This window comes from Cynoglossus semilaevis, chromosome 1 (assembly GCF_000523025.1).
Source record: "Cynoglossus semilaevis isolate Cse_v1.0 chromosome 1, Cse_v1.0, whole genome shotgun sequence".
NCBI classification, from domain to species: domain Eukaryota; kingdom Metazoa; phylum Chordata; class Actinopteri; order Pleuronectiformes; family Cynoglossidae; genus Cynoglossus; species Cynoglossus semilaevis.
The window spans coordinates 34022199-34043548 of NC_024307.1; the positions used below are offsets into that span (position 1 = coordinate 34022199).

At 38.5% G+C, this 21350-nt stretch overlaps 3 protein-coding genes across 4 annotated transcripts in view; all 3 read left to right on the plus strand.

Moving 5' to 3' along the window:
- Window positions 1-7850, plus strand: part of sh3tc1 (SH3 domain and tetratricopeptide repeats 1) — a 17985-nt gene extending 10135 nt beyond the window's left edge. For both annotated transcript variants that reach the window (XM_008328304.3, XM_025056915.1), the window contains 8 exons: window positions 269-409; window positions 496-717; window positions 797-977; window positions 1583-1733; window positions 3373-3495; window positions 4233-4386; window positions 5242-5438; window positions 7046-7850. In XM_008328304.3, coding sequence (XP_008326526.1) covers window positions 269-409; window positions 496-717; window positions 797-977; window positions 1583-1733; window positions 3373-3495; window positions 4233-4386; window positions 5242-5438; window positions 7046-7306 — 1430 coding nt within the window. In that variant the 3' untranslated portion in view covers window positions 7307-7850. The remainder of the gene's footprint in view (window positions 1-268; window positions 410-495; window positions 718-796; window positions 978-1582; window positions 1734-3372; window positions 3496-4232; window positions 4387-5241; window positions 5439-7045) is intronic.
- Window positions 7851-9080: 1230 nt separating this feature from the next.
- Window positions 9081-12296, plus strand: mblac1 (metallo-beta-lactamase domain containing 1). Its single transcript, XM_008328285.3, has 2 exons — window positions 9081-9572; window positions 10935-12296. Exons 1-2 carry the CDS (start codon window positions 9168-9170, stop codon window positions 11172-11174), a joined length of 645 nt encoding a protein of 214 aa, XP_008326507.1. The 5' UTR covers window positions 9081-9167; the 3' UTR covers window positions 11175-12296.
- Window positions 12297-12697: 401 nt separating this feature from the next.
- On the plus strand, window positions 12698-18009 carry mpdu1b (mannose-P-dolichol utilization defect 1b). The gene is made up of 7 exons (XM_008328275.3): window positions 12698-12905; window positions 13922-13987; window positions 14664-14796; window positions 16043-16128; window positions 17070-17188; window positions 17342-17452; window positions 17703-18009. Exons 1-7 carry the CDS (start codon window positions 12818-12820, stop codon window positions 17835-17837), a joined length of 738 nt encoding a protein of 245 aa, XP_008326497.1. The 5' UTR covers window positions 12698-12817; the 3' UTR covers window positions 17838-18009.
- Window positions 18010-21350: the final 3341 nt, after the last annotated feature.

Here is a 21350-nt window from a genome sequence, read left to right on the forward strand (position 1 = left end):
ATTAATATATATTATATATAATATATTAATATATATTAGTATATATTAATATATTATATATATATTAATAATGTACATTATATTAATAATATAATATAATAAATATAATATTATATTGTACCAAATACATATTTGGTACATATGGTACATTTCATAGGTTGTTTTTTAATCTGAATATTGTCTATATAATTTCTGGCCCTTTTGTCAGCTTTATTTGGTGGCATGGCACCCTAGTTCAAGCAGTCATGTTAATCTGTTTACTCCAAAGGTGTGATCCTTAACCTGCAAGGTGTGGCACTGTGCAACTTGGGTTACCTGCGGAAGGCGGCGGAGAGCTATCAGGCAGCTGTTGACATCTGCCAAGAGTACGAGGATCTGGCAAACTGGGCCGTGGCTCAGGGAAACCTGGGTGAAAAAAGCAAACACCTATCAACACGCAGTTCCTGCAGTAATCGACAGTTCTGTTGTATCATACTCTCCTTCGTCCCCGTTTAGGCTTGTTGTCTCTAAAGGCTGGGGCCAAAAAGCTGGCAGAGAGACATCTAACTGAGGCTGTGCAGCTCTTTTCAGAGCTGGAGGGAGAAGGCCATGAGGCAAACTTCATCGGCGTGTTGCTCGAACTGGGTCGGCATTTTGTGAAGCAGAGGGAGATTCACCATGGGAAAGGGTGTTATGAGTGGGCTCTGCTGCTGGCTGTCAAAGCAAACCTTTTTGACTGTAAGTAAGTGAGTCACGCTGTTATTTTAAGTTGTTCTCACAGATTGTTTAGTTGAAGATGTGCTTTTATATTTGCCAGGTCAGCTTTCTGCAACCAGGATTCTATGTCATCTGTACAAATACGATTGTCCGGATCAGACTCGGTGTATCATCTACAATGAATACCAAATCCATTTGCTGAGACACTTAAAAGACCAAATACAGGAGAGTGAAGTACTGGAAATCCTGAGTGAGATCTACCTTAACCTGGGAACAGAAAGGTGGGTGTTTGTGTTGAGAGCATATCACATGGTTAGACATGTAGCTTGTAATCTGCAGAGATTTGTGATTTTACAAGTGCAACCAACCCAAGAGCATAGGCAACAGAGGGACTTTTTAAGCACTCTAAAGCATTCTAAAATTCAAATTATAAAAACCAATACCGATGCAGAGTCTTTATTTATATATTTACATTCAAAAACAATCAATGGATTTTCCCATTGCCCTCATGGGCGTTTTAAAATACTTCTCTGAGTATATGTTCACATTTTGGCAAGCTTAGAAAAATACTAATAATATTTGTATTACTATTTTGGTGGATTAATACTAATAATATTTGTATTACTATTTCGGTGGATTTCGAAAAACATGTTTTAGGATAACTTTTAGCAGTTTGGTGGACATTAAAAACCATTTCACATAACTACATTTTTTTTTTATGTACAGCTTGCTGTTGAAAAAGAATCATATTGATGAATATATGGTCGTAAAAAGGATCAAAACAAATTATAATGATTGTTGATTGATTTTGCTTGTTATTGTTAAGATGAAAGATTACATTTAACCGCAGAGTTAATCATGTCCCGTTGTCTGTGTTTCTGTTTAGAGCATACCGAGCAGCTCTTGATTGTACGAAAAGCTCCTTGGGTATCTTCATCGACCTGGGCCTTAAGAAGAAGGAGGCATATGGATGGCTGCATGCTGGGAAGATTTATCACCTGTTGGGACATAATGAACTGGTGGACCTTTATGTTCAGGTATGACCTGAGGTATTACTGCTGTCATTGTTATTTGTACAGTTGGAGTTTAATTTCCCAGTCAACTGGCCACATATAGAGACAGCGATTCACATTCATTCATTCATTCATACTTGTGGTCAATTTGGAGAAAAGAAATGAACCCAATCTCCTGACATCTACATTGACCATAGGTATTAATGCGAGCATGAATGGCTCTTTGTTTGCCCTGCGATGGACTAGCAAGCCACAGTGGCCCATTGTGGACTTCATTGCCACAATCAGTACCTATGGACTGGTACTGGTCCGCGAACCAGGGGTTGGGGACACCTGATCTATACAGTCTTCCATTTAAAACCGGCCCTTCCACAGGAACTGTATTGCTGATGTGGCCGCCGGTGAATATGAGTTTGACACCCGTGATCTAGGACATAAAAACAGAAGAGTTTGGCCATAATGAAAGGTAGAAAAGTAGGGCTGTTCAATACCACATTTTTTAGACCGTCTTGATTACTTATCGATAACGAATACCACTAGTACTTTTGATGTATGTATATCTTAATACATAGAAAGCTTTAATTAACACAATGTCAGATCATTTTGAAGAGATTTTATTTCTGACAAAAGGCAGCACAAACACCCTACAATAGAGAGGTTTAGTATTAATGTAAAAGAAATGGAAGTAAAAAAAAAAAAAGGTTTGGCTCTTTTCATGTGTATTACTTTCACAAATCCCATGAAGTCTCCCGCATTCTTATCCCCCACCAATCTTTCCTTTTTTAATTAATGGCTGACACGTCAGACCAAAGAGATGGCTGGTTGAAAGGATGAGGTACAATGTTTTCTCACCATACAGTATTGGGCATATTGCATATTGTAATGACCCATTCAGCAGCAATGAACCAGGCGGAGACCTCAGTGCATTTTTTTTTTAATACAAACAATCCATAACCAAGCTGTTATTGCAGCCAAAACTCACGCTGAACTTCACATGAACTTTTCCCTGATCACTATAATTGCTCTCTCACTGGCTCTCTCACATCACTCAGTATCTTCCATGCCTCTTTACTCCCTCTCCCATACCCAGGAACAGTTAACCCCTAGTCGTTAATGCGGTAATCGCCACACAGGATGAAAAATCCCAGATATCTCATTCATTCTCATTTTGCTGATCACATGACAGTATGTGTGTCGGGTTAAGAAATCGCACGAGATTAAGGTGCACTCGATCCCCTTTTAAATGTGAACAAAAACAGGTATCGAGTACGCAGCAGTACCTGTATTAAAAGTCTGTGTGAACACGTTGGTCTAAACAGGACGTGTCGCATATGATAATTCACCATGGTGTCCCACCATGACAGTGTAAATCCATCTTTGACAAGGAGTACTACTTGACTTTTTTTTTTTTTTTGCTTTTGGCCACACTTTCACCATTGGTCTGTAAGAAGATTTTCCTTACATAAAACCAGCCAACTTTGATGTTATTTGATGTTTCTGATTTTGGTTCATGATAAAATATGATGTTACTTGGTGTTAGTTCAATCAATTTAAAATGTATTTTGTCCAGATTCTGTAAATCCTCACTTGGTCAAAGTTTGACGTTTATAGAATGTAGCCAGACAAGGAAATCACTTATAATGTTGTTAATGTCTGTTAATAGGTTGCTCAGGAAGTTGCCCTGAAAATAGGAGACACCAGCTTCATCTTGAAGTTTCTGGAAACCGCAGGAGATATTTTCTTGAACAGCTGCAGAGACAGGGATAAGGCCATAACCTTCTACAGGGTATTTCCTCATTAAACGTGGAATATTAAGTGTTTTGATCAACCCCCACTGCACCCCCCCCCGCCCCCCATCTAACATTTGGTACAGTACACGCATGCAGTACGACTATGGAGACATACAGATGCAGAGCCATATTGTCCCGTTCACATAGACACAGTGCAAGAAAATGTTTAAATGGAATCGTTAAATACGACTCTGGTCCCTGTAGTACATATGCCAGGCCTGTATGTGGCGCTGTGGCATCCCTGCACTAATATATTAATACTGGAAGAACAGTGTTCCAAATAAACCTTTCTGCCCAAGAAGGTAATGCAAGTGGAATAATTAGCTATAGAACCCCAAATAGCCAAATTAGCATCTCTAGCATGGTCAGAAGTAGCCTGACATCCACCATTATTGTTATTGTGTGGCATTGAGCAGGGATGTCTGGAGAAGGATGTTACAAGGTGGAGGGTATAAATGGGTTGAAAGGTTATGGAGAGACAGGTCCCTCCCAATACTCCAAATTGTTCCAGACTCCACAGTCGTATTGCAGCCGCGTAAACACCACTCAAGTGGCATCTTGTTTAATTGTAAGTAGCAATTGCATTAAATGCTAAACGCAAAATACATCACTGCCTACTAACCAACATTTGTTGACTAAAACAGTGATGCACTCGAACCGACATTCTTATGTGTCGTGACGATTCACCAATACATCTGCCTAAAGCTCCCGCATGTGTTTGCTCAATCCTCAGGAGCGTGCGCTGCCCATGGCAATAAAGCAGAGCAGCAGTGTTCACACCACACTCAGACTGTGTAATAAACTGACCGTGGTGATGTTCAGTCTGAATCTGTATAAGGAAGCTCTTGAGTTTGCACAGATGGCACTGGATCTCAGTATCAGTCAAGGTGAGTAAGCATCCGGCTTTATTGTGACCGATACTCACCCACTGAATACAATCGAGAAGTGATACTCCTTAACGTCTTTTTAATACAACATGTTTGTGTACCAGTTGTCTGTTATGATACGAGCAATTTGACAAAACACCTGAAGTTGGGCTAGTGTCTCTTCTCATTTTTTTTTTTAAATTGGGATTTGTTTGACAGCATTGTGTTTGCCTTTAAGATTATTGTATATTTATTGATACTTATCCAAAGATGTATTTTACCAGTACTTGTTATCGCTAACAACTCGTTATACACATGTGAAATGAAAATACTTAGTATATTCGTATTGGTTTATGAAAACTAGTAGAATATTATTCTTACCAGTATGACTGTCCCAAAGTTAAAAATACTTAGTATATTCGTATTGGTTTGTGAAAACTAGTATTGGGACAGTCGTACTGGTAAGAATAATATTCTAATGCCTAGGTAAGTAAATACTTCCGGGGTATTAGCAAACTGAGTGTTCAGTATTAGCAAAGCATTTATTTTGTTGACTTAACTAGACAATTGTCTGAAAACTCTCAGCAAATGGCTGAGAGTCAAGAGTGACATTTCTAGTTTTGTTAAGACAATATTATCCACACAGAGCCACAAAGGGTGTTCTGTCTTTCCAATAGTCATGCCCATGAGGCCAGACAACTGATGGCTTGCCATGGCCAAAGGTTCAATGGCAAATAAAAATAGTACAGGTTTCATGGGACAGTCTTGATATCAAATGATATCTGCAGGTTTTCATTTGATTTACATAGAGTTTGTACTTACAGCGCAAAAGAAATGACACGTAGCGCCTTCCTCTGTTTTTGGTTTTACTTAAAGGTGAGCATCTGAACCAACGAGTGGCCTACCATCGCCTTGCATCTCTCTACCACCGTCTGGAGCAATATGAACTTGCTGAACACTATTACCTAAAGACACTGACACACTGTCCAACACCTATGCAGTTTGATGAGGAAACGCTCTACTATGTCAGGGTTTACCAAGTCCTCGGAGACATGATATTCTACGACATGAAGGTAAGGATGTACTGTACGTAGATAACAAAAATAAAAGCACATCTCTAGTGTTAAAAGGGAATGTTTTCTAAAGAAAAGGCACAAATATTGAGACATATTTACAGAGAAAGGGTTACTGTGTTAGTAGTGTGAGTATAAACTTGGTCAAGACAAAATAACTAGGGATGCACCAATGCATTGGATTAACATTGGTATTGACTGATGTTAGCCTCGTTAACTGCCTTCAGCTACCGGGAAATAAAGATGACATTCACCGAAGATGAATTATAAATATACAGTGGAACCTCAGTTGTCTAACGCCTCCCTTTTTGAACAATTCGGTTCAGTGACAAAATTTCTGACCAAAAAATTGCCCTGTTTCCGTACAATAACTCGGTTGCCGAACAAGCCAACAGTATCCCACGGGCAGCAAGTGATCACCGAGTGACTGAGCGGTGGCGTCCATCTTGCCTCAGTCCGTGCTGGGGATATACACGCTAAGAACTGTTGTCTGATTTTGCTGATTTGACAACAACAGTAGAGGTGAAGAAAGATTATATCAAAGCATGAGAATGGCGCTCGTGTTTCAGATCTGGCTTTACAGTATGGCTTAGCAAAGTCGTCGATTTGTACCATCATTAAGAACAAGGAAGCCATAAAAGAAGCTAAGGTTGCCAAAGGAGTGACTGTGATCACCAAGCAAAGATCTCAGACTTTAGAAGAAGTGGAAAAGTTACTACTGACTCGGATCAACGAAAAGCAGTTGGCCGGCGACAGTAGTTCGGAGACAATCATTTGTGAGAAAGCGAAGCGAACATTGCGCAATCACGACTCAGTCACTCAGTACCGGTAAGGATGAATGAAATTGCCTTTCCTATTTATAGCTTTACTCCGGTACTCTGGTTTCCTCCTACCGCCCAAAAACATGCCCTTAAGAGGATTAGGTTGATTAGAAACTGAATTGTTATAAATGTTTGCAAACAGTGTACTCTATGCTTATATTGGCAAACCAGGGTATCCTGGGTGTACCTCCTGTTGACAGTTGGAATTGGCTCCTGTACATTCCCCCCACCCCCACCCCGCACATGTAATTTAATTTATTAGTCAACTAGGGATATCGACCAAATGATATTATTGGCCCTAGGGATATCGACCAAATGATATTATTGATTTAATGTTAGCATCTAGTATCTGTAAGAATCATGATGGGTTTTTCTTCCCATAATGAAAATCTGATGTCTGGGTTTCGCAAATGTGTGACTTAACAATAGTTTTGGGGAACCTAAACATATGAAAGTGAATTATTGTCACTGATGCACTGCACACGGGGAACCTAAACATATGAAAGTGAATTGTTATCACTGATGCACAGCACAAAACGAAATGTATCCAGTGCCTTTAACCCATCACCTTAGTGAACAGGGAGCGCGACCTGGATGAATGAGAATCTTCACAGATACAAGTCCACTTCCTTCCAAGCAACCACTGCCCCACTATATCAGACAATATTGGCATATGGGCAAAAAGTTTATATCGGACATCCCCTAGTTATAACCTATTATCTCAGACAGTTCCAGCCTGAATTATTTCATATTGATATCATAACCATGGGTGTTTGATTTCCACAGGATCCGTTTGATGCTGCAGGCTACTACCACCTAGCTCTGGCTGCAGCTATGGACCTTGGAAACAAGCATGCTCAGCTGCAGCTCTGCACACGCCTGGCCACCATCTATCACAACTTTCTCAACGATAGAGACCTGTCGCTCTTCTTTTACCAGAAGGCAAGAGCATTTGCCGCAGAGCTGCATGTCAGAAGGACTGACATTTCACTATTCAAGCAGTACAGCAGCACGTCAGTGTGTACAATCAAGGAGGAACAGAAGTAAAACTAATTGTTATGGTCTTTTTACTGTCTATGGTTGTCATTTTAAATGAATGACTTTAATACATTTACAGCGTGCAATGAAGTGTGCATCAATTAGAAGGGTTTTGTGCTATAGTTGTTTATTTTAAGGGCAGTCAACGCAGCACGCTTAAAGGAATGCTAGCTGACAAGTAGACTGAAACGACAAAGGTGTTAACAGTACTAAAACAGTCACCGCTATCATTGTAGCTGTTAAAGAAGTGACATTTTCTGGCTTAGAGATGGTTGTATGAAGACATAGAATTGGGTCAAGGCACTTTATCATGTTTCATTATTGCCACAAGTTGTGTGTTTTAATGCATTTAGGGCATTTATTTTTGTGATCAAGTGGTAAGAGGATCAGGCTTGTTATAATAGGAAGGCAGGTTCGAATCCTTTCCAGGTTATGGTATGTAAAACAAACATCAAATAATAATAGTGTCCACTGTTCTTAGAGATGGGAGGACATTTTTTGCGTACAAGGTTATGTTATGTACAATGTCCAATAAAGCTTATTCTTTTTCTAAGTTTACGTTTTGTATGTGTTTTATGTTTTATTAAGGAATACATATCAATTTATGTTGTTTTTATGATCCATACAATTTGCAGAAAATTTACATTATGAAATGGCTCTATGCGTTCTGCCACAATAACACTGAAGTCTAGGCAAATGAATGCCGATGTTGCCATGTCAAAAAAGCAACCACATCTACAAAAACAAAAATAATCAGAAAAAAGCAACCACATCTACAAAAACAACCTAAAATAATCACGCATGTCACTATAGTTACAAAGCATTTGTTTTACCTTTTCTTTGTCATCTCGCATTAGTAGTTAAAACAAAAGAAATTAAACTAAATATATTTTTAATGTGATAAACTGTAATACAAGCACTACACTTTTTCAATCTAATTTTAGTTAACCAAATATCATAAGAATCTCCAAAATGTCCCTTACTCTTGCGTCATACGGGGGGCACAGGGATGTTCTAGGCAAGAAAAATGCTGCAGTTTTGTCAATAATAGATTAGCTCATTTACAAATAAAAGAAAATAGCTTGAAAAAAAATTGATTAGCTCTTTTAAAAGCACAAATCAGTTAGTGTATGTCTGTCAGTATAATACAAATATATATATAAAGAATTAAGGTTTGTAAACTCCACCATTTCCGGTATGTCTATATTTTAAAGTGTTGTCATGAGCTTTATTGGGTTTAAAGGGCCCGGTCATGTGTACCAGCCCCAGCCTGGTACTGATTACTTGTGTTAGTGTAAGATGCATTACTTTAGTCCGGGCTTTATTTGTTTTAGTATAGTACTTTCCCTGTGTAGAATTAGGCAGAGGTAAAAACAGAGACACATGACCAATGTTGACAAAGGTGAAGTGAATTGACTGAAGATGCAATGTCTTCCATTTCCCTGCTCATCTCCATCAGTTGTGTGTTTATAAGTCAATTAAGCACTCTGTTTAAACTGTTTGTATTCACTGTCATTGCCTATGTACCTGTAAAACTATAAATGCCAAATTCACTTCAATATTACCAGTGTTGAAACAGTTTAAAGAGTATAAAATATCTAAATAGATAATATCTATTCAGGTAAATATTCATGTCTGCTGAAGTTGATCAACAGCTCAACGTAAACATTTATATAAATGTCATCACAATCACAATGATATCAAAAGTGAATGTTTTTCTTTTTACTTACAGGCCAAGGGTGTCCTTCACACGTACGACGTGACTTTACCAAGATGGCGGACGCGCCAACGTATCACCAAGCCAAGGGAGCGTGTGCGTGGTACTACGTTTATCGAGGTCCAGCTTTCAACGTACGTAGATAGAACTGACATGTCCGAGTCAAACAAAGTGCTCGTCCCGCTACCAGAGTCGCAATTGGACATTTCCGGTCAGCCATACTCGGTGTCTGTACTCAAAGTTGGATACTGTCACTCACAGAGCGATGGGACGTTTCGCGCCGACGGAACTATCACCCTTATCACGGGCCCTAAGACTATTCTGGTAGACACTGGTGGACCTTGGGACAGAGACTTCTTGCTTAAGGCCCTAAGGCAAAAGGGGTTGGAGCAGCAAGACATCGACGTGGTCGTAGGGACTCACGGACATTCTGACCACATCGGAAATCTGTCACTTTTCCCAACAGCGCTAATAATTGTGGGTTATGACGTCAGCAAGGGGGACACGTACCAACCCAACGAAATGGCACGCGGACACGCTTACACACTGGATGACCATGTAAGCTAAAGATTATATTAAAAACATTTAATGACTAAAGAAAATGTAAATAACTCTCAGATGCACCCTATTTAGATTGATTTTATTACTGCAATACCTTCTGAACCGAACATTCGTTTGACGAGACCTTTATGGCTGAATGTCAGCAAGTCTTATTATCATTACTGGGCAGTTTGAGAAGTTGAGAAGAAGAGGGGAAAGCTAGAGAGGTGAAAAGGTGGTTAATGAGTTACCCAGATTTGACTGTGCTGGACTAAAATGTTAGTTAAAATTAAAAGTTTACATTACATAATTTACTTCTTTTTCATAACAATACAGAAAAAGTAGAGAAACTTCTGTGACGGGCTTTGTTGATGTAATGACACCAGGCAACACCAGCATCTTCTGTGCCATGCTACAGATGTTTGTAAACGTTGCTATGGTAACCAATGCATAAATGGGGGGGCAGCTCAATTATACAGAAAGGTACAAGGGGCAAAGCAAAAAAGTGAAGTAGAAAGTAATACGCGACGCTCCAACAAATGTCAATGTGTAGACAGTGCCATCCAACGGACAAACGTGGATATTGCATGGATTAAATTAATGTTATTGAATGTCATTTAATTACAAACAGTACAGTATTAGTAATATACATTGATTAATAATTAATAATATTTTTGGGGGGGGTCTGAGTAACCATTTACACTCGCTGTACTACCCAAATAGTTTGTTTTTAATGTAGATGACTCAAATGTACACAAATTAAATAGAAATCACCTTAAATTTATTGAGGTGGCAATACAAACAACACAATTCCTCAATACCATACCTTAAGTTCCCTCAGTGCTGTCTCAGTTGCCACCAGATATACATTCCTCTTCCACAGTAGAACAGCATTTAAGTGAAATTACATCTGCAATTCCATGTTTGCAGAAATCATAGGAGGCTACATAGAAAAAGACAATGTTGTGCCTTCACCACTGTTACATGTATTGCAAAACGTTTGCTGACCAGCCAGCCAGTAGTCAAGGTTGATAATGCTGAAAACCATTTGAACAGTCCGTGTAGCACGGTTGGTAACACGTTAGCTCTCTCCTGTTTCGGTACCCCGGTCGTAGTTGGAATGCACAGGGGAGACTTAGTGATCTGCTCCAGGGCTGAAGCTAACATTAGCTCCGGGGCTAACTCCCTTCACTTTGTGCTTGGGTTCAAAGCGTGTGAAAAAAGTAGTGGTTTATAGTCTACGGTACATTCATTCAAGTCTTGCGTGTAGTGCCCATGATGTCCACAAAAATATAAAATGTTTTCATTGAAAAATGATCCGTCTCGCACTTCATCTCTACTACTACTAATAATACTTCATACTCATCCTCTCTACTGCAGATATCAGTGGTTCCCTGTCCAGGCCACACAGGACAAGACATCGCCGTCCAAGTAAAGGAAACATCATTAGGCACTGTGCTTGTGGCAGGAGACTTGTTTGAAAACTATTCAGATGAAGACACTTGGCGGGATCTAAGTTTGGATGTTACGGCACAGGACTTCAACCGTCAGAAAGCACTGCTTATGGCTGATGTCATAATACCAGGACATGGATTACCATTTAAAGTAATCAGAAACTAACAAGCTTACCTTGGACAAATGTTTAGTACTTTGTAAGGAAATGAATGGACATCCATGTTCACTGATTAACCGGCTTTACATTGACTTACAACTGACAAATAAGTAAGTCAGTACTTTTAAGGGCTTTTTTGAAGCACTGGTGCTGACAGAACCCATGACCTTGTAGAGGCCGACAACACCAACATTGATTGTTTTTAAATGACAAACATAATCACATGTAAAGGGAGTCCAAATATTGTATCCATTGTTCCAAAAGTAACTTTGAATAATTCATAGTAGAAAATAAGAAATAAAGCAGTGATGAATCACAATGGTTCATTAAACTAGTCATTTTGATTGTGTGTGTGGGGGGGTTACAGGGGTCCACCCAAGTTCAACAGTCTCACAGCTTCAGGGAAGAAGCTGTTCCTCAGTCTGGCAGTCCTGCTTTTGATGCTCCGTAACCGTCTACATATTTACTTTCTTTATTTAAACAAAATCTTGCCATAATTTAAAAAATAATGTTATTCAGACTCTGATACAAACAGAATAGAGTCTTAAAGATGTTTTATTTTGAAAACTGAATGACCCTTTAATTCTCAGCACCTTGGTACTGGTCCATAGTAACAGGTGGTACTCGCGGACCAGTCCTTGGAACAAAAAAGGTTGGGGACCGCTAGTATAGATGCAACTACTGCGTAACAGACTAATACATGTTATACATACACTGCAATTGATTACTATTTATTGACGCTTCAAATATTGTTCATTGCTGTAATAAAAAAAAAACTTTATTCATTGTCTAGTCATTCCTTTAGAACAGTTTCTGGTTGAGATAACCCCCAAACAGATTTATTATATTATTATATCATATCAAAAACAATTAGGACAGTGTCCTTGCCATTGTTTCTCCTGTTCTGCCTGGTATTACCCTCTGACGTGAAAGAATGGTATTTTCTTCATTATTTTTTTTACCTTTTAATTCAATGTTGTTTTTGACATGTGTGACCCGTGCAATGTATGCCTATCCAATAAGAAGATAGGTTTGGATTGTTAGGGCATTATTAATACAAGGACATTGAAGGCATCTTTAGTAAGATTAGGCAGGCAAACTAGCCACAAATTCACTGTTTTGTCTTGGTTAACTCCAACCAAGACAGAACAAAAGCCCGTATAACTGGCATGTGACACTAATAATAGTAGATGAGATAATAGTAACAACAATGTGGATAATGACCTTTACAAATCTACAGCTCCCCAAAAATAAATAAAAAATGAATGGACTAAAATTAATCAAACCTTGTACCTTCTAGGGGAGAAATACATTTACATGACTTTTTTTCAGAATAAAATGCATCAATACATAAAAAACTCCCCTTTTAATTTCTTTTTAATGGGTTTATTTCGTGATATATCAATACTAGGAAGTTTTCGTGGCTCGCTGGGTTTTGACCACGACTGTTGGACAGTCCTGTCTTGTGCAACGGCAAGTTCATATTTCATCACTATAGGTGGCAGCAAGCGCGGACTGTCGCCATCAAAACAGGAAGAAGGAGAAGAAGAAGAAGAGCGGCAATAGGCAGGGGCTTACTGTGAGGTGAACTGATGTGGACGGATGTATATTGCTTCATCCTTTGCTACGACTAAGTCATTTACGGCTCTTCATGGATTTTTTCAGAGGGTTTTTGCTGGCATATTTAATGCCAGAGTCGTGTTACGACGAGTTCTTCCTCAAATTTAACTTCCTGGACGGTTAGTAGCTCCGTGCTCTCCTCGAATGAGCTTCTGTTGCCGTGTTAGTGTACTTTGGCATAGATGACGTGGAGTTTATTGTTTACAAAAATACGGAGGCGAACGGGAATAACATTTGCTAAATGTCTTAAAATATAATATGTGCACACGTTTATGTATAAAACAAATGCAACGCTCTTTAAACATTTACAACCCAACCATTGTATTTCAGTATGATACATATGGCTCACCTGCAAATGAATTTGATCCTTTTACAATCACTGTAGCCTCTTTGACAGGTTTATTTATAGCTTCTAAACGTGAGAAACCTCTTACATGTTTCCTGAAGTGATTTGATCCTTTTGTTAGAGAGGAATTTGAGTACACGGTTGTTATAGCAGCAACAAAATAAAAGTTCAAGTGACTAGTACCAAATTTAAATAGTGTGAATAATAACTCAAATTATAATCACAGCACTTAGATTAACCTTTTTTTTTAAGTTCACTGTTTTCCAGATACATGAGGTGAATTTTATGTTCATACGTCATATCGCTAGGAGTGCTGCTGCTGTATGAGCCCATTGGTTTAATGCACATGAGACATAAAGTGTTATCACTGATATTTAGTGGGCATTATTTCATTCATAATTGCAAATATTTCAGAGGTCTGAAGAAGATTACATCATTTTACACAACTTCTTTGTTCTCTTGCTGCTTATCCAATTTACATTTTGGATGTGGATATGATCACTCAAGAGTGCAGGAATTTATGATAACATGTATATTTCTATCTGTACAAACCACTGCACGAGTTGCTGCCACCTAGGGACTGGAGGCTTGTTGTCATTCAAGCGTTACAGCGGTGGTACATCTATGTCCAGTGTGTCATATTTCGTTAGAAGTTCCTCACGAATGAATGTCTATTCTGTGCATGACACTTAAGAACAGTTATTAATTATTACATGCTAAGGTGTAAGGTATATGTTAAGGCATAGTTTGATGTTCTGTGTTTCACTCTATTTTCTGTTCATATTTCAGTGCCATGTTTGAAGATTGTCCTCAGCAAAGGCCTTGGGATCGGCATCATCCTGGGATCAGTTTTGGGTAACGACGCATTATTTTTGCCTCTATCTTGTAGCCAGGGCACTGCCAGGAATGCTGGGGCCCCTATGTAATAAACTTAAAAATATATATGGAATACACATAGAATATACTGTACTGTATTTCAACATACTCTATACACTATTAGATACAAGACTGATACCAAGTACAAGAAAGGTCTTAAAGCAATATTTTAAAGTAATATTACAATAACTTAATATTTTTTGGACTCATTTCCCAACTCCCAGCAGTGTAAAATTAGTGCTAATTGAATTTGAGCATTAGCAGGTGATGTGTATTTGGTTAGGGAGGGAGGCTTTTTTTTTCTTAGGCAAAAAGGGCCAAAAAAAGTTTTACTGACTGAAAAAAACAAACATTCTTTCAGATGGTGCAATAGCATAACTACTGTTAAATACTTTTAAATAAAATATTTTTTAATAATTTTTTTAAATCTTTTTAAAACCACTATTAAATATTTTTAGCAAATGTTAAAAATATTAATTTGTAACTTTTCAGCGGTTTGTTCGCTATTTTCACTTTTACAGCGCTGTTGTAGTTAACAAATAATATTAATCCTAATATTTTTGCATCCAGTGTCTACGTATATAATATACATTTTTGTTTGTGTGTGTGTGTGTATACTGTATATAAATAATTTATCTCTTGTCTCAATTGCCAGTTAAACTGCCTCAAATCCTAAAGGTGATTGGAGCAAAGAGTGCTACAGGCCTAAGTTTCCACTCCGTTCTGCTGGAGTTGCTGGCTATCACAGGAACCATGGCCTACAGCATCACCTACAAGTTCCCCTTCAGGTTAGTGCAGTGTTTTTTAACTGCAGGGTTGACTGAAAGTTCTAGTAAATGATTAAAAAAAAATTCTGATAAAAAAGATTTTTTTCAACAAATTACTATACTATACTTATGATTGAAAACACCAAACACAATCTTTAACAACCGTATTCTTAAACTTACATGAATCATGAGTTCAAATAAATGAAAGCATATAGAAATATCAGAGCTGGCATATCTTGATTGTTGCCTGTGATTATGTGACAGGATGTGACATTAAGTAAAATGTCTCTGGGGTGGCCAGAAATGTGTTATGTCAAAATGGGGGGGGTTGTAATAATAAAAATCTTATTGTTTTAGGCCAGCTGAGAGGAAGTTTAACTTCTCTTAGCAAATATTAATAATAGAAAATAATAGAAAAAATAACAATCTTTAACTTTGCAAATCAATTGTCTGCTACCATGTACGGTGACCAGATCGTACATGATTACCATGTATGGTCAGGAGAACTTTGCTGCTGGTCATGTGACCTTTGGGCCCTTTGCTGATAGTGCACGACAATGTCTTTTTATGATACATGTTACAAAGTCCATTGTGCTGTGGATCCAATTTTACCGTGAGGGAACTTACCACAACACAAATCCCTATTCAGCCAAACATTTAGAAAAAAAAAAGATGACTTTAAATGTGTTGACACAACACCTGGAGACATAAGTTGAGAAGATTGGGTGATATTTTGTTAGTAAAATTATATATCGACAAATGTACAATCAATGTTGAATTGTATTTGAATGTTGATATAATATTTTTTTTATAAATACAACTAACCAAAAAAAACATTAATTTTTGTAAAGCAACAAATGCATTACAGATGGCTTCAAAGAAAATGTGTACATCACTAAATTGTGTCATTTGGTGTGACCAGATTAAATAACTCGATATATATTGTGTTTAGAGCTGTCAGTTTTGATTGGTCAATACCATTACAAAAAAGACAATTCAATTATTGGATCTTTTTTGATGCCAGAAAAAAGTCTCAGAATCTTACCTTTAAAACTGGAATGTAACTGAGAGTTGTACATGTTCATGTATTTGTATCTGACTAGGTTACACTGTCCCCTTGTGACCTAGTATAAAAATCCCTTGTCTTGTTATGGTGCACTCACACTGGAATATAAACTTCACACTTCACTGAAAAAAAATGAATTTAAAGAACTGAAGTGTGGATTTTTGGGATTAACAATAGTAAATGTTCTGTGTGTTCCTGAAGTGCCTGGGGAGAAGCTCTGTTCCTCATGCTGCAGACTGTCACCATTGGCTTTCTTATTTTACACTACGGAGGCAAAACCAGCAGAGGTAGGACCACCCACCCACACACACTGAAATGAACCCAACACTTGCTCTTTGAACGTCAAGGGACATTTGACGTCCAAAGAGCATAATATGTACTGTGAATATATTAATATATTGCAATATCCTAACTTTATATAATATAACTTTACATCAAATTCTACCATTTCTCATGACGTGCAATACCTTTTACACAACTCAGCTTGTTACTTCTTATATGTATACTTATATTTGTATTTATTTTTTTCTCTTACGTCTCACAGTGGGTTTTTAAATAATTATTTTGAGCAGGTTAAAGCTTAATGACAAAACTAATTTGAATCTAATAGTGCTGCTGTCATTCAACTATGATGTGATTTAAAATAAAATAATGTTTGCCAAATTGTATTCTAGAAGTTACGCACTTAATTGGTTAATTGACAGTATATGCTTTTCAATAAATAAGGATTATACATTGACATGCTTTGATATCATTCTTATATATCCTTACAATTATGTAATATCTGTAATAATCCTTTATGGTTTTTCCAAATGACGAGTGCCCTGAAAAAAGTTTGGGGGGGAAATGGCTGTATATGAAAGTGAAAGTCACTAGATGGCAGCATTGCAGCTCATTTAAGTAAACTATTTTGACAATCAGGGGATTGCCCACTAGATGCTGGTACCAGCAACTCATACAGTGGTTTGCAAATAAATAAATAAATAAATATTACCAGGTGCTCAATAGAAGAATTGATGACTATAATTTTGAGGAAGTGTTAAATTAAGTTTGTTGTCCAGTTCACTGAACGAAGGAGCACATCAGCCAACAACATGAAAACAAACACCTGGCAGTCATTCAACCACTAGCAAATCCAATACAATGCAATACCATCTAGACTGCTTTGTTTTAAAGCAAACAAGCTTTACACAAGTGTGAGCTTTAATGTGAATTTCTCCTGGTGCAGGTCTTCTGTTTTTGGTGATATATTTCGGCCTGGTGCTGTTGGTCCTGTCTCCAGCCACTCCGTTGTCTGTCGTCACCTTCATGCAGGCCTCTAACATGCCTGCAATCATCATCAGCAGGGTAGGCAACACCCTGAAACAAAATCATACCTTTTGTATATCACAAAGATTGTTTTCACTTTTAAATAAATCTTGAATCAAAAGATGAGTATGAACAAATGAAACCCGAGGAACTGACACTGCATGTGTGGGTTTGTCTTTCTTTTCTACTCAGCTGATCCAGTCTGTTACTAACTACAGAAATGGACATACTGGTCAGCTGTCTGCAGTCACTGTCTTCCTGCTGTTTGCTGGATCCCTTGCCCGCATTTTCACTTCGATACAGGTAAGAGAAAATGGCTGGCTGGGCATTTGCCTCCACTATAAACACATCACCCACACGCCCACGAATTGAAATACTATTGAGAACCTGATGACATGTATATTTTTATCTGCAAAATCCACTGTCTGAGTTGCTGCCACCTAGTGACTGGAGGCTTGTTATCATTCAAGCATTACAGCAGTGGGACACTTATGTCCAGCGTGCCATATTTTATTGGAAATCCCTCACACTCCAATATCATGTCTTCTTTCAGGAAACTGGAGACTCACTGATGGCCCTGACGTATGTCATATCCTCGTCCTGTAATGCAGTCATAGCTCTGCAGGTGCTCTACTACTGGAACAGCTCAGACAGTCGTGCAGAGTTGAAGAAGAAGAAGAAGAAGTAGAAGCTCTTCTTAAGGACTAAAATCTCTATGAGATTACTTACATTCCTCTTAGATGTCTGAACGTTTTTTTTTTTTCTCCGTACAGAGATCGACTGTGCTTTTCACTACGTGTGCATGCAAACAACACAGTTTTTGTTGTTTCCTGCAAAATACAGTTCCAACATTCTTTGCATTAGTGTTTTATTTATTTAGTAAATAGAAATGATCACAATTAGGAGCAAAAAAAAGACCTCAAAATCCAGCTACCCACATAATACATTATAAAACATTTAAGTCAAATTTTGCAAATTATACTTAGAAACAGCTTTTACCTTTATTCAACTCAATTTGAACAGAACACACAGAAACATGTAACACTCACAGCACACAGGTAAGAAGGTACAGCAACTTCCCCAGGGCACCTGGTATGAGAAAGACTGGCTGGAAAGAGGAAACATCGGAGACACACAGAATGTTTAAAGAATTTAAAGAAATTATTCCAAAACAAAGGTACAGAAATCCTTACAAAGCTGGACAAACTGCACATGAAAAAAGTAAGCTGGTTTCTATATACAGGGGGTCCTAAGATTACGACGCCCTTACCCCATTAAAAAGCTATGAATGTACAGGTGAATTCGAGAGTGGACCAGAAATAGCCAAAAAAAAATGACCCAGTCTGGTGCCTCTCACACCATTATAGTTGCCAATTCCAGGTTTATCGTGGCACTCTAGGAGGGTACACCTCTCTTCTTCTTCGGGTAACACTACTGAGCACGTACTGCTTGTTTGGCCCGACGTAAAGCAACAGGCCACCCACAAACAAAGAGCTTAGCAGCCAATTACCTTAAGAGCTCCTTCCTACCGCGGGTAATTTAGTTGTACAATGCTACAACAGTACACCCGTTGTCTGTATGTATGCAACAACAACAAAAAGAGCCGAATAAACATACATTGCGATAGGGTGGAGTGATGGACCGCTATAAATGTAACCGTTAAAAAAAACTAATAAACGCTGGTAGACGCATATCGGACAATAACTAAGAAAGAATTTGCGACTCTACCGAAGTTTGTCCAAGTCGAGTTGCCGTATATAGCCGTATATAGCTGTCCAATATGGCGGCCAGCTCATGCAGCGCTTTTCCGACAGTGACAGGGCTATCACTGTGGCTAAAAAGCTTGCCCGCTCGATGTCAGGATAATGTCATGCCTGTAGTTTCGGATTGGATACAACCGTTCCAATAGCAACAGAACGTTAGCTATACGAGGAGGGACCAGTGTTGTTCAACAATAAATTATGTGGCATCGTCTTGTGAACACGGAGCTACTTTTTCTTGTCCGCTAACCGGAAGTTGTTTCTATCCTGTATTTCCTTTTACCAAATTTGATTTTACGTGAATCCATCTATCAAGACAGAAATAAAAAGACTCACCGTACTCGTCAATCATAACTTTGCTTTTAATTACTTTTCACACATACTGATATTATATAGAATGTACTTCCTACATTGTTATTCAGAGAGTTATTAAAACGATTTATTTTTATTACTTGAACCTGGTGAGAAAGAACAGCAAAGGGTGCTTTTTACCAACGAACGTGTGGTTAGTCGACACAGTCACTGCCTGAAAAACAAAAAAAAACAAAAACCTAAACGCCGGCCCTTTAAAAGGATTACAAAGAATCGCTTCCTTTTTCTTTTGTGGTGAACGTGGGGCACACAGAATACTGCCACCTTGTGGCTTGGCACACAATGACAATGTGAAATGTTTCAACAGTCATTTCTACATACAGTATTTAAACGAATCACAACATAGCAACATATACCGGTCCAATATTCAGTGAATTACCTTTTTCAATAAATTTCAATACATACTCCCCTTCCTCCCTCTTTCTGTATTTTTCCTTTAACTCTAACTTGATGTATTTCAATCAGGCTTCGACCCTGTCACAGTACAGGAAAGGCTTTCTTTAAAGTGATAAATGACGTAAGGCTGAATACCGACTCAGGCAAAGTGTCAGTTGTAATCACTGTTGTGATCTCACGACTACTCCATATCACAATAATTACGGTATTATTCACAAGGTAAAGTTATCGTAATGTGTCCGAATAACGCCAGAAAATAATATGGCGGAACTAGAGTTAAGTGAATTTCAAACAGACCTGAAACAAAGTTACGCAACACATGCATGTTGCCCCGCATGTAGCTTTGTTTTCAATCCTTACAAGTTGCAGAAGGGAGCCCTGTCCAGGTAGGGAAAAACAGCAAAATAAAGAGTTATTCCCCTTGAACAAGCAAATTGAATCACGGGGTGGGACATTATTTTGGCTACAGAAAAAAAAGCGACCAGGGTGTCGTCGTGGTTGACAGTTCACCAGCATTTAAGGAATGCCATACAACTGCGGTGCAAGGAGAAAATGCATCCAATATGTTAATATCACCTGCGGGACAACCACCCGACATTGTTCGCTGAAGTAACTGTAAATACACAGTAACTAGATTTCAATACCTCAATGTTTTCCTATGGTAACATATAACTGGCAGCTTAATTGTTACATGCCGTCAAAGCAGGAAGCAGGCAGGACCCAAGTGCAGTACTGGAGAGGCTCTTTTCAGATGTAGATAGTTTAGGACAGGCATGGGCATCGCCATCAGGACATGAACACAAAACAGCCAGCATGTACTCAGAACACACAAAGCACAAACTGACCAGTGCGCTCTTCGCAAACAGACTCGACCAGATACAATGATCCCACAAGAACAGAGTGAGGGAGAGAGGTGTATATATACACAGGGCACCAGGTGACACGAGTGAGACTAATCACAGAGACACAGGTGAGTGAGATCACACTGATTACGCTACACAGCGGACAGCAGGAACAGGAAACAGAGAGACCTCACATTAATAAAAGTAGTACGGCATTGGTTCAGCATTTAACATCTTTGCATAAAATATAAAAAATAAGAAGTCATGCACAGGACAACAAACTCCACAGGGTTACATAGAGCCATGTCAGGACGCTGGCAAGACACCCTATGCAGCACAACAGAGACTCTCTTCGGGTTCATGTAGTTTATTATACATATACATACAGACCCTGTATGTCTGCACCATCTCTCTCTGTCTCTGGCCTGAGAAATGTTGAAATCTAAACTATTTATATTACACAATAAAATTCCGTTCTATAAGCGACACTTTGAACCCTGCGGCTTAAACAATGATGCGGCTAATTTATGGAATTTTACGGGCTAATAAAGTTTATACTGCTAGCGATCAGTGACTTTTCTGGTAGGCTACTGTGTGTTATACTAGTAGCCCTATGTCTGTCTGTGATTGGCTGTTGAGAGCAGTTTGAGCCCTGTCAGAGTGAGTTGGTTATACAGGAGCTGTTTATGTTCTGTTGTGGTCGGAGTGGCTGATAATAAAGATCCCAACTTCACTGTTTCTGTTTACCTCTACTGTGGACAAACACAAAGTGAAGAGAGTTAACACCCGAGGGAATGTTAGCTTCAGACCTGGAGCAGATCACTAAGTCTC

Coding starts and splice junctions, on each gene's coding strand:
- mblac1 (XM_008328285.3), top strand. CDS start 9,168: ATGTCCGAGTCAAACAAAGTGCTCGTCCCGCTACCAGAGTCGCAATTG. Junction 9,573..10,934: donor CTTACACACTGGATGACCAT/GTAAGCTAAAGA, acceptor TCTCTACTGCAG/ATATCAGTGGTTCCCTGTCC.
- mpdu1b (XM_008328275.3), top strand. CDS start 12,818: ATGGATTTTTTCAGAGGGTTTTTGCTGGCATATTTAATGCCAGAGTCG. Junction 12,906..13,921: donor CAAATTTAACTTCCTGGACG/GTTAGTAGCTCC, acceptor TTCATATTTCAG/TGCCATGTTTGAAGATTGTC. Junction 17,189..17,341: donor CTGCAATCATCATCAGCAGG/GTAGGCAACACC, acceptor TTTTCTACTCAG/CTGATCCAGTCTGTTACTAA.